General features: G+C 36.8%; 1 protein-coding gene across 1 annotated transcript; it reads left to right on the forward strand.

Annotated features, from left to right (window-relative positions):
• Nucleotides 1-4,843: 4,843 nt before the first annotated feature.
• NDUFA4 (NDUFA4 mitochondrial complex associated) lies at nt 4,844-11,385 on the forward strand. The gene is made up of 4 exons (XM_017658194.2): nt 4,844-5,005; nt 6,108-6,196; nt 6,885-6,945; nt 11,171-11,385. Exons 1-4 carry the CDS (start codon nt 4,964-4,966, stop codon nt 11,225-11,227), a joined length of 249 nt encoding a protein of 82 aa, XP_017513683.1. The 5' UTR covers nt 4,844-4,963; the 3' UTR covers nt 11,228-11,385.
• Nucleotides 11,386-13,378: the final 1,993 nt, after the last annotated feature.

The raw sequence follows: 13,378 nt of genomic DNA on the forward strand, positions 1-13,378 counted from the left end.
AGGTTGTCGATTTATCTTCTAGAAAAATAATTAAGTGCCTAAATGTAAACAGAGTAAAAAATATAAGATTCTGCCTTCAATTTGCATTGATATAATCAAACTCCATGGCTCACATCAAATTATTCCTTTCTAAAGAAGCTATTTCTTTCCTGTCACACATTAATAAAAACACTAATCACCATACCTACCAGAGTTTTCTAGGCTTGAATCTTCCAAGAAACTATGCAAAAGAAATCATTTTGGGGGGATACTATTGATATACTGCCTAGATTTTTTAGAGCCATTTGCTGTCCAACTCACATTTAATTGGGACATATAAGCTAATATTTAAATTATTATATTAAATACAAATTAAGTAATATTTACACTTTTTTGTATTTCGAGATTGTTCACAAAATTAAATCAAACCAAGAAACTAGAGATCCAGAGGGTGCAAGTCTCAGAGTAGGATGGTAAAAAACCGTTTTAATTCATTTACTAAGATTATTATGCCCTGCAGTTCTTAATCCTATGTTTAGAAACAAACATTTTTATGAGTCTTCACTGCCTAAAGGATAAATTTCAAATCTAAAATTCTCAAAAATCTGGGTTAACCTTTTCTATTTCATTTCCTGTAACTCCTCCCTATGTGACCTAAGCTCCCATCACACTTTATGGAGTTCCAATTCCTCTTACACATTATACACTCAGACTATGAACTTCCACTTCTGCCTTATTTCATGTATGCAAATCTCCCTCTTTTTTGGCCTGATCATTCTTGAAAGATCATAGTCTTCATTAAGTTCTTAGTAGTCTTATTTCTTTCTATATTATCAGTATTTTTACTTTTTATCTTATTGCTCAAGTTAAGTTATCTGGCTTAGCATGATATTAACAGAGATATAATCTTTTCCCAGTAAGGCCATTAAGCATTTGTGAACAAAAAAGACAATCTACCACATTCTGCCCTTCCGATTACAATCATTCAGATCTTTCTCTTTTCCTTTTTCAAAATATACTCACCCTCCTAACCAAGGGAGATAATCTGAAAGTCCTATACTGTCCTAATGTATGAGTAATGCTGTGCTCTCTGTCTTTGTTGTGGGTAGTTTCCTCTTGATCCAGAGACCTATGAAGTAACAAAAACAAGTTATTTGCCCTACAACATACAAAATACAATGGTGGAACAGGGACTGGATAACCATAATGAGTGATCCTATTCAGAAAGACAAAGAATGAGAGGCACACACTGGTCCTAAATCTCACAAGGCAGAAATTGCTGCTGAACTGAAGGTGTGGAATATCCCTTGATTAGGTTCTGATTTTGCCATCTGGGACTTAGTTCTAGTCCACTCTTCTCTGTGGTTCGTGTCTCACCCTCTAAGAAGTCTTTCCTTAGCTCCACCTAAAGAGGCCATTAGAGAATAGGCCCTCCTTGGAAGATGAGCACATCTTTCAACCTGCTTCTCATCTTTGGAAGATTGAGGGATTCAAGGGTCATTACACATCTGGAATAGTTACAGTCTCTTTAATCCAAAGTGGATGGTTCTTTTAGCAGTACTGAGTCTACTTCTCTTCTACTTGATTCCAGTCATACAAGTCTTTTTAGACATACCTCTTTCTTTCTCTAGATTTAATTTGAGTCATTTGGATCCTATCATACTTTAGTGAGAGAGCTACACCCTTTTCTATTTGTCCAGACTTTTTCATTGTCCAGTTGAAATAATTTACTGAGACACCCTAATTTTCAACAAAGATATGATGGCTTATTTTGACTGGGTCATTATGTTGAGGTTTTAATTGACCTTTTTGGCCAAACACCATCTCCTTTTTATCTTGTACAGCTGGAGATGAGAATCAGTTACATCTTCCAATTCTGCAAGTCTCTTAAATTTCTAGATGCTACATTCCGTCATTGCAGCTTGCAAACTGACCAATTATTTTCTGAGTCTGTCTCTTTATTATACTATCTTGTCACCTGTTGCCAATAGTAACTGACAAATGCTGCTAACATACCCTTTGTCTGTCATCTCACTGAAAGCTCTAAATTTATCAGGGCACTTAACTGCTTTTTAGTTAATTGAGAACTGTTTCAGCAAAGTTCCAGCAATGCATAATAAGGATTGTCATCCTTCCAGCCTCTGGTAATAGTTACTTCATCACTTGTTACTGGGACCTGAATTCATTGCCACCTATCTTAGGATTTTTATTATGATAACACACCACCACACTTTCAATGCCAAATTCTTTATTAGTAGTAGGCTAGGTTATGCTGCAGTAACAAACTACTCCCAAATCTGGTGACTTACAACAGTAACGGGTTATCTCTCATACTCAATACATGCCCATTGCATGTTAGCAATGTTTCCGCTCCAAACAGCTTTTACCCTGATACCCAAGCCTCTAGAACATTGCTGATCTTGTGGCAGAGAAAAAAGAGAGAACATGACACATGATGGCTTTTAAAGGTTCTGCTTGTGTGTGACACATTACTTTTCACGTTTCATTTGCTAATAAAGCAAGACATCCTATCAAGTCTGACATCTTATCCAGCCTGACATTAATGAAACAAGTAAGTGATAATCCCTTCCAGGGAGAGGCAGCAGGTTTTGTATACAATAAAATCTACCACACATATCAATCCTACTTCTAAAGCTAAAATTTATTTTTACAATATCTATGCTCTATTATGGCTTGTTTTTCCTATCATTTGTACTCGTCCAACCCCTGCTTAAAATATAGGTCACAGATTTTTTCTCCTAACTTTAATGTGCAAAATTTAAACTTTCATAATTTGAAATTTTGGTTAATATTTAATGAAATTTATATTCTGTAACTCTGTTTTGTTAACATTTCCAAAAGCATCACTTGACTCCCTGTATTATTGTTATCTCTAGAAACTAGATCAATGACAAAAAGTAAGCCACTGGATTTTACTTTCTTATTAACAGGGATATTCCTATAGACTATCTATTGATTTTATTATTAATTGTTACCACTAAAAATAAGATACTGCAAAGAGAAGTCTGCTATTTCTTTGCTGAAAGCCTTATTGCTTTTAGGTTTCTTTGTTCCCTTCTAAGTATTTTCCATAATTTTTGTGCTTTCTTTTTTTTAAAAACCATATCCATATTCCTTACCATATCTATAAGGTCAATGTCAGTGAGACCTTTACAACCTCTCTGATCTCATTTTCTTCTGTTGTTATGGCATCAGCCACACTGGCCTCTCTTGAGCATTAAAAAAAATTATCTTAAATTTTTTACTATTTACAGGTTTATTACTATCTAAAATTACCTCAATTGTTTTTTATAGTTTGTCTTCCCAAGCTGCATATAAGTTCCATTAGGGCAAAAAAAAATTCTCATTCACTCCTATCTTCCTAATTAGAAGAGTGGCTGGTAGAGAATAGCTACTTAATAAAGATTTACTGAATGAGTGAAAAAGATACCAGTCTTCCTAAGCTTTATAACATCCTAATAATCAGAACTTATCTTTTTTCCCCTACTTTGCTGGCTATATCTCCTCTTTCAAGCCTTCTGTGCTGGAATTCCTCAGCTCCATGTCCTTTGTCTTTCCTGTCACTCTTCCCTCTCCCCCTCAACAATCTGACATGTGACTTTATTTATAATGCATGGCATCTCTCACATGGATTACTGCAATAGCCCCTTAACCAGTCCCTCCCCTTTCATACTTGTCTCTTCTAATCAGTTTTTCTTAGACAAGGCTATTTTAAAACCACAGCATCTTGTTTTACTTAACTCCCTAATTCAGCATAAAACCCATGATAGGTAAATAAGGGGTCACTGGCCCAGCAGTTCTCATCCCCACCTTCTTCTCTCTCTTCAAGTTCCAACTATACCAGAACTCCCGCAGCTCCTCAAAATGTCTCTCCAGCGTCAGACCATCACACCTATTACTTCTGTACACCTGTCAGCCCTTTTCTCTTGGTGAATGTCTACTCCTTCAGGTCTAACGTAATTTTTTTCAGAGGAGACTTTGCCTACTCTTCCCGGTTCTGATAATTTGTGTGGTCTTTTGACTAATGTATTAAACAACCTATGGAACTGGAGATGGTTCAGATTGCACCCAGCGCCCTCTTAAACTTGTCCCATGTAAGACTTTCGGGTTACAAACACAACAAATGGAAATGATATTGGAATACTGAAGAAGACGTGTAGGAACACGGACCATTGGAAACACATTTTAAGGTTGCAATTTTGGCCCAGGGAGAGGGCATAGTAGCAATGCTACAAAGGTCTTGTGGCACTAAACATTTATCCAGGGCCACAGCCTGAGGGTTTGGAGATCACACAGACAGGACCGACGATTACCATCTTTAAGTCATTTACTAGTCTTTAACCTCTGTCTGTAAGCTAGTCTATGACAGGAAGCAGCTGCAGTCTCTTTAAACCGCGTCGCTGACCTTGGCCGCAAGAGACTTGACCTGCCCTTTTGACGACCGACGCTCAGCCTCCGCAGGCGCCGGGGAGCTCCCCCTGAGGCCGTCAGGACCCGACAGCGCGCGCCCGGCACGCGCGCACCCAGAACCTGGTCTCCGTTCCAGCCGCCCAGTAAGAGGACCCCGCTTGCGGAGCGCGCAGCCAGTCTGTCCGCCTTCCCCTTCACCCAATGCTTGGCCTCCCGAAAAAGTGCCTGTCTAGTCGTTCTAAGGGTTCTAGTTTTGACGCTAAAAGTTACCCGTCATAAGTATATATAGCACAGGAATGAAAATGCTTCGTTTTGAAGTGAACGTTGATGGCCTGGCCTGGTTACAGTGGACGCGTGAGACGCTGAATCAAGGCAGGCACTATTAAGGACAGTCGCATCCGGGCCCTCCGGCCCCAAGCTGCACTCCGAGCCAAGGGTCCTTCAGGTAGGAGGTTCTGGGTGACTTTGGACGTCCGCTCACCCTGCTGGGGCGTTTTTTTAGTCCCGAGTCTTGAGGGTTGTTTCTCTTGGACGAGAGGCGTATTCTGCAACCATGCTGCGCCAGATCATCGGTCAGGCCAAAAAGCATCCAAGCGTAAGTTCGTGACCCCTTTCCCAGTGTCTTCACTTGTTCACCTTTTATCAGGTTGTGGCTCAGTCCCCTGGGGCTTCCTTCTTGACAGACACTTAACGTTCCTTGAGGCACGGTCCTGTCTCGCTTATGCTGCCCTCCTGGCTGTCCTAGGCCGTCGAGTTCTGACCTTACCCGACGCACACAGTGGGGTTTGGGCTGGCAGGCGGAAGGTGAGGAATATCTTCGAGGAAAATAAACTAGTGAATGTTGAAACAATCTGGGTGGTGGTCGAGCCCTCTTGCAGGTTAGTCGGACTAAGAAGGGTAGTTGTGCGCTCTGTGAGTTAGGGGGTAAGGTTCCGTATTAATTGTGCTGTCTTGTTAAGTATGCATTGAACCAACAGGCCTTGTGGTAAATATAAGGGAATGTGATCTTGGAATCCTCAGTTTGTCTTGATATCTTGATATTTTTGGTAGCGCAGAGTTTAATATCAGAAAAATCCTTTTGTATCTACCCCTTTCCACCAGCACAACGTGCTGTGGTCCTAAAACTCAAGTCTTTAATCTTTATCTTAAACCCAGTTGCGTAACTACGCTTTAAGCATTGGTAACAGCAGGTATTGAGAGCATATGCGGAAACCGGTATTTGTAGTAGGCGTGTGCCTGTTTTGTCATTCAGGCTCCATTTAACAGAATTTGTGGTTTTTGAAACATCTGTATCTAGGCAAGCTTAACTAATTTGCCAACAGCTTCTTTTTCAAGCTTAGTGATAAAGGAAGCTGGGCAATTTAATGGGAACGTTGTATAAGTATTGGCGAGGTGAAGAAAACTTGGCATCTTTTCTTGGAAATTTTAAAAATTTCAATTTAATTTTTTCCACATTAACTCAGAATCATCTACGTATCCTCTCAAAATTCCATTTCCTTCTTTTAATCATAGTTATAAGAACTCTTACCTCAGTGTAAAGTCTACCTTTATTCAAATTTTAAACCAAGATTTTTAAAAATAACAGTTTGAGATGTGGGAATCAGTGTGTAGAAACTATTAAGCCTTTCTGTCGTCAGTATCTATCTGGGTGTTTGAAGATGGCTATTAATTCTTGTCCTTTTTGTGTTTGATTCTAGTTGATCCCCCTCTTCATATTTATTGGAGCGGGAGGTACTGGAGCAGCGCTGTATGTCTTGCGCTTGGCATTGTTCAATCCAGATGTCAGGTAAGTACTTAAAAATGTTTAGAACTTTGATTTTTATCAAGCTGGTATAGAGCCACCGTCTTACTCAGGAGGCAACATCAGAAACTCAGTAACAACCTGAATTTTGTAGTCATACAGTAAGTTCACATCCCAGTTCTGCTGCTGTTAACTTACTTTTCCTGGTTCATGAAGTTAGCTGAAGTTTCTCAGTCTCATTTTCTCATCAGTAGAGTAGAAATGCTAACGCTGTCTTGTAATGTGAGGATTGAGATAGTAACAACCATTCTTATGAAGTACTTAAACAGGTTACTGGTATAGGTTAATGTTTTTTGTCTGCTTTTCCACAACAGGTAGTGTTTCTTTTTGAAGATGGAAAGGTACAGGCAGCAAAAAGATTGAATCATTGTTATTCTATGCATATTTTTATATGTCACTTCACTGATGAAATAGAAAACTTTAATAAAAGCCAAGTTGAAAGATTCCTGTGACTGGGATAGAGAAAAGGACAACTGCTCCAAGAAGCTCTGTGTTCTGCTTTCTTTTCTAATTAATTGCATGAGATTGCTTATGGATTCTGTTGCCGTTTCAACTCTATAATGAACAGTCTACTTCACCTAAGAAGAGAGATTGATACATTCAAAATTTTCTTAAGAAGTACAAACTATTTGGAATAGTGTTCTGTTACTATAGCTATTATTTTTTTTTTCAGTTGGGATAGAAAGAATAACCCAGAACCCTGGAATAAACTGGGTCCCAATGATCAATATAAGGTAAGCTACAAAATTGTTTCAGAATTACTGGAAGCTATATTTTAATGAATTTTGTTACAGAGTGGTTTTTTTTTTTGAAATTGTATATACAAGTAAAATTCCATTATAATGAACTTTGAGAAGTTTCTAGATTGTTAATGTGACATTAAAATGGCATATTTTTTTCCTAAAGATTTTGTCACATAGTTCAGATTCTGGCTGTAAAAGTGTAAGATAATGTCTCATCTCTGTTGATGAACTAAGAAAGAAAGGAGAGCTAGCTATTACTTATAGTTTTCTTAGATATTGGATAGCCTAGTGTAGTAGTTCTCAGACTTTATTTGTACATAGGTATCAACTGAGAAGTTGTTGGAACACATATTCTTCAGTTCCACCCCAAGAGATTTTGATGAAGCTTGTCTCTTTTGGAGATGAGAATTTGTAGTTCTAACAAGGTTTCAGATGAATCTGATGCTCCTGGTCCCTGGACCACACTTTGAGTTACTCTAATCCAGTGTATGGTTTTGTTGGCTATTCTTTCTTGTTGGTATGGTTGAAGTATTTCAGGTGAGGAATAGTAGAAGAAATGAAAGTCATTTGAAACTTAAATTTTATCATGAACTTCTGGACAAGCTTTTTAACAGCTTTCCTGAAGAGTGGTTTGTGGAACTGTTTTTCCAAAGAATGATTTCTTCATGGTCTGAGACCATTTATTGATTTTACTAAGATACAATTGACATACAGTGTTTTGTAAGTTTGAGGTGTACTACCTATTGGTTTGATGCATTTATATCTTGTAATATGGTTACTACCCTAGCATTAGCTAGTACCTTTATCACATCATTAGTGCTTTTTTGTGTTGAGAACAATTAAGATCTAGTTGCTTAGTACCTTTGAAGTTGATAGTACAGTACTATTGACTGTAATCGCTATGTTGTATTTTAGATCTCTAGAACTGATTTACTAGTTGGAAGTTTATATTTTTAAACAACATCTCCCCAGTAACCCCATCCCTCAGCCCCTGGTAACTGCCATTCTACTCTGTGCTTTTACAAGTTCAGCTTTTTTAGATCCTACTTGGAAGGGATATCATACAGTATTTGTTTTTCTCTGTTTGACTTTACTCATCTACCGTAATGCCGTCGAGGTCCATCCATGTTGCTGCAAATCAGAGACCATTTATTGATTCCTCAAACATAACCTTATGTATGTGTGAAACTTTTTCATATGAAAACAAACCCTCACAATGTCAAAAACCAGGGCAGCTTTCATAGGGTATCATTCACATACCATACAATTTACCCATTTAAAATTTAAAACTCACTCAGGAACTTTGCATGATACCAGGCTGCTTCATCAAAAGAGAGAAATAGTTTGCCCCATCAATGAGTATCCAGGACCCCTTAGCAAATATACCTCCATGTTGAAGATGGATGCTATCATCATTGGTAACAGCAGTTTTTAAGATAATTAGCACCTTTTGCTGATTCCAAGCTTTCCACTCAACCTTCTGATTATAATTTGGCTTTCAACTGTAAACTGATCTTACAAAACAAAACCAAAAATGTACTGGTGAAGCTGAAATGAGCCATGTAATCTGCATGAGCCAAAAATGATAAACAGGCACCCTGATTTCTTTTTCTCTTTTACAAGTTTGTTCAAATTAATTCCATTCTAGAAAAGTTCCAGTATGCTTTTAAAAAGAAAGAGAAGAAAACAGGCCTTCCTTCCACCAAAGAGCATATCGGAATCTCTGGATATGTGTAGTTCAAAAAACTTCCCAGGTGATTCTGATAATGAAGTCAATTACCAACGCCCAGGAACATAACACATACCATTATGAAGTCATGTGAATTGGAAACGGAATGTTATTGCAACAAAAACCTAATGTGTTTGGCATAGATTAGTTTCTAAATAATTATGACACTGGTAATACTAGAGACGGGAAAGATGATGAATCATGTAATGGCAAAATATTTGACAAAGTGCCACCTGCTATAACTTGGAAGATAGACCATGTGCCTAAAGAGCTTGTTATAGAAAAAAATTTTGGAAAACAGAGTGGTAGTGGACTATTGCTGCCTGTATTTGCCAAGAGATGAGATTGTAGAATGGAGCAATTTGCAAGCTGAAAGAGAAGGGAGCCAAGTCCAGAGACTTGTGAGCCTAGATAGATAAAGCCTACTACTGCTTCTAAACCTGAACAGTAAGGTAGACTAGATTTTTCTACCTATCACTCACTACCCCTCACATAAGATAATTTTTTTTTGGCTTATTGACATTAGATTGGGCCACACGACTTGCTCTGGCAAACTGTAAGTCAGGGGAAGGGATATCTGCCACTTCTGAATGAGTGTGTGGTTTTCCATTGTTTTTTTCCATTTGTTATGAGACAAAAACTGACAAATCAAGGGTTGTTCATTTAGCCTAGGACTGGAATGAAGGGAACAGAACACGGAGCAGTTTATAAATGTTCTATGAGTGAAAAATAAACCTTTGTTGTTGTCAGCCTCTAAGACTTGGGGGTTATTTGTTACCACTTTGTAATCTAGCAGAAGTTAACTAGTACAAATTAGAGGGAACTGAATTAGTATTTAAGTATTAAAGGCCCAGCAACACTCCTCAACTGCATAAAATGCCCCAAAGCCAAGATCAGAGTATGTTGTGCCTTCCTAACAGTTGTTCCAGAGACCTTCAAGGTAGGCACTATTATTAAATTGAGAAAAAGAATGGAGATCTAGAAGGTGAAAATTAAAGCAGATTTGAAAATTACTTCAACAGAGGATTTGAATACTGGCACATGGAATAATACATCAGAAGTCTGCTTAATTTTGAGGAAATTGGCAAAGATACCATGACATTTCCACTCTGCCTGGGGTGTAGGGGCTTGATCCTGTTTCTTACTGTTTGGCAAGTCATATAACTTCAATTGCCTCTTATAAAGTAAGATTTAGTAAGGTTGTGATAATTCACTAACATAAAAAGCATTCTCACAGTACCTGGTATCTATTAGAAAAGCCTAACAAATGTTTTCTTCTTAATTTCTAATCTAATTCCTTTTATAAATTTTCTCTCTAATTTAGCATGCTAGAGATAGCACAGTTTCAGTAGCTTGATAAGAGAACACTGTTAGAACAAAGAATACTGCTTTAAGGCTTTCTCATACTTCTCCGTCTATAAAAGTCTGTATGTGTACCTTGATAAACTTTACAAATTGGGAAACAAAGAGAAAGACTTGAGGAAACAATAGATCCAGATTTATGAGGTTGCTTAAAAACCTGAAGAAAATGTTGATTCTGCAATTTTGGTTCTTTTAGAGTTAAATAGTGTAGTATTCACGTAATTATAACACAGCCTCTTCAGTGTTTGGCACAAGGAGGAGTAAATCCAAGATTATAGCCTTATTTGGGCTTATGTACAAATCCTGATGTTTCCTCAGTAGAAACTGGAGCAGTTTTAAATATAAATCATTAAAAAAAGTTATTGAGAGTTAGAGGCGGGTTTTTTTTTTAGCGATCATAAATTTATTTCTAAAGTTAATTTTAGTGTATATAATGACATTTTTGGAAAGACAAAATATCTAAATACAGTGTTATTTAAATACAGTATTATTTAAAAGCTTTTGTACCAGAGGTTGTCAGGTGTCAGTTTGATATTGATGCAGTCTGAGTTAGGAGATTAAGGAAACTTCTAAGTGAGAGACAGAGAAAATAAAATAGAAAAGCCATCAGGGCAAGCCTGTTTGTGCCTAAATAGTTAAATAAACCACACAGCAAAGCATTATCCTACATTATGAGCCTATCTTGGTTGCTATAAAACTCTCCTATCTAAATTACAGTATTTTACAAACCAAGTAAGCATGATAATTCTTAGTATTCATCTGTTCTGTTGGAGATTTCTATGCTTAGTGAAGATGAAAATAAAAACATAATAATTGGAAGTATACATCAGAAGGGCCTCTTAATTCACATTGAATGGAAGAACTTTTTATAGGTTCTAACTAGCAGATTATACTAACACTTCTGTTTTGAGGTAGATTGAATATTTTTACCTTACCAAAACCATTATTAAAGGACTGGAATTTTAGTATCTTTTGTTGAGTGACTTTCACATTGTTTAATATTCTTAGTGGAGAATTCATGTCTGTAATTGTTATTATAGAAAGCTGAATAAAAATAATTCTAAAACTTCTGTACCATCTCTGTGTATTGATAGATTATCTAAAATATTTTTTTTCTTTTCCAAGTTCTACTCAGTGAATGTAGATTACAGCAAACTGAAGAAAGAAGGTCCAGACTTCTAAATGAAATGTTTTACTATAAAGCTGCTAAGAATGAAGGTCTTCCAGAAGCCATCCGCACAATTTTCCACTTAACCAGGAAATATTTTTCCTCTAAATGCACAAAATCATGTTGGTGTATTGTATGGGGTTACACTGATTAATAAATACCTGAAACTTGATATGTGTCACTATTTAATCCTGAAAATCTGCTCTGAACTTTGTACCTAGGGTGTAGGAACTAAAATACTAGAATTTAAGGAGTTCTTAAATTTCTACATATTTGTATTATTTGAAAATAAGGTTTTAAGCTGCTCTGTGAAACATTTTGTATGTTGGTCATTGTAACTTCACTAGAGCACATTTAACAACTGGAACTGGAAATTATACAGAGGAACATGGGAAAGAATATTCAAACCTCTTTGGCATTGGCAGAATGGAAACCTCTAGATTTTTGTTGCTGGCTGGTGTTAAAGTATATGCAGTTGTTAACACTGGTTTTTACTGTGGCATTCCCTTTGTTGAAAATTCTAAAGGTTATCAGTTGCTGTGATCTGTCTGGGGGTTAGAGTCAGAACTGAGTTCATCACTTCTAACTATGAAGCTATTGGCCAAAAACATCTTGAGAACTTCTGGTGAGTCTTGGCAGGTTTTCAAATGCCATGAAGTACATTATTAGCAGTTTTAAGGTAGGGAAAATGTGAGAGTCATCTTTTTGAAAATGGGCTATGAAACTAGAATCTGCTTGGAGAAAATGGTAATGTGTATATTGATGTTACATGGCTCAGGAACATTTAGCCAAGTCTGAAATGATCCAGGGAGTAAAAAAATCTCCCATCATATCATAGAAACTTGAATTTGTGTTAAACTTTAATAGCATCCTCTGTGTTCAGTATTCTTGGATTTTTCCCACAAAAGAATGAATGTTAAATTCGGCATGAAATATAGTATGTATTGAAGAAACTACATCCTCTTACTGCTGTTTGAGAAGCTATAGTGCCAGTAGAAGTAGATTGTCACTTAGGAGTGCATCAGATGTCAATGCTGCCAGGAAAGATAATGGACTCTTTTTTCCTTACATGAATTTGTTTAGAATTGTGCTAGTTTACTGTGCTTATTTAATCACACAACAGATTGCTTTGTTAATTACTCATTTAATGAGGTCACCAGGTAAAGCTACGTTTAAATACAGACATCTTGGGTTAGCATTTATGAATATTTAATAAGTTGCAGTTTTTAAAATTTGCAAATACTTTACAGTAGGCACTTGAAAAAAGACAAACAAAATTATACCGAATTTAATTTCTTTCAAGTTCGTTAATGCACCCTGATCAGGTTTTAGCCCTAATGTTCCACTAAAAATACTTATGTAAAGGTCATTGATGACCGTCATGTTTCTAAATTCATAAGTCAATTACCAGTATTCAATTTACAGTGACAGTTGACACAGCTCCTCCTTGAAATATGTTGGTACATTAGTCTCTACAACACCACAGTGTTTTTGTTTGCCTTTTACATCAGTCGTTTTTCTACTCAGTCTCACGGTGGTGCACTTTGATTTTCATGACCTTTTAATGTTGGTATGCCCCAAAACAAAGCAGAAACACTGGGCTTTTTCACCATCTGCAATCTCTTCAGTCTCCTGTCTTCAAATGCCTTTCTTTAGGTGTCCAGGTTAATTTTCAAACCAGGTCTTTTACCATAAACATGTATGTATACACACACATACTGTATATGGATATTCACCTGACCTTTCCATCTGTCATAGGAATCTTAAACTTAACATATCCAGTTCTGAATTTGTGAACATCTCAATCCCCACGTGCACAATTTTTCCACTGTCTTGAGTCATATCAGTTTATAGGAACAATATCTTTGCAGTAGTTCAGGCCCACATCCTTGGAGTCTTCATAACTTTTAAAAAATATCCTATGTTCAATATATCAATGTCATCTATGCTCCATATTCAAAAGTATCCAGTATTTCACTATTTTTAACAATTCCTCCACAATTACTTACCTTGGTCTTAAACTATCATCATCTAAAATGGGTTATTAAAATAACCTCTCAGCTGGTTTCCCTGTTGACAATCTGTTTTCAAAATGGCACTCAATGTGATCTTTAATACCCAAGTCAGACTATGACATTCCTTTGCTCTAAACCCTTGGTTCCTAA

Source organism: Manis javanica, chromosome 6, assembly GCF_040802235.1.
Source record: "Manis javanica isolate MJ-LG chromosome 6, MJ_LKY, whole genome shotgun sequence".
Classification (NCBI taxonomy): domain Eukaryota; kingdom Metazoa; phylum Chordata; class Mammalia; order Pholidota; family Manidae; genus Manis; species Manis javanica.

Bases quoted from the DNA above. Each gene is read 5' to 3' on its own strand.
- NDUFA4 (XM_017658194.2), top strand. From the start codon at position 4,964: ATGCTGCGCCAGATCATCGGTCAGGCCAAAAAGCATCCAAGC. The intron at 5,006-6,107 runs GTAAGTTCGTGA...GTTTGATTCTAG, and splicing joins AGGCCAAAAAGCATCCAAGC to TTGATCCCCCTCTTCATATT. The intron at 6,946-11,170 runs GTAAGCTACAAA...TTCTTTTCCAAG, and splicing joins GTCCCAATGATCAATATAAG to TTCTACTCAGTGAATGTAGA.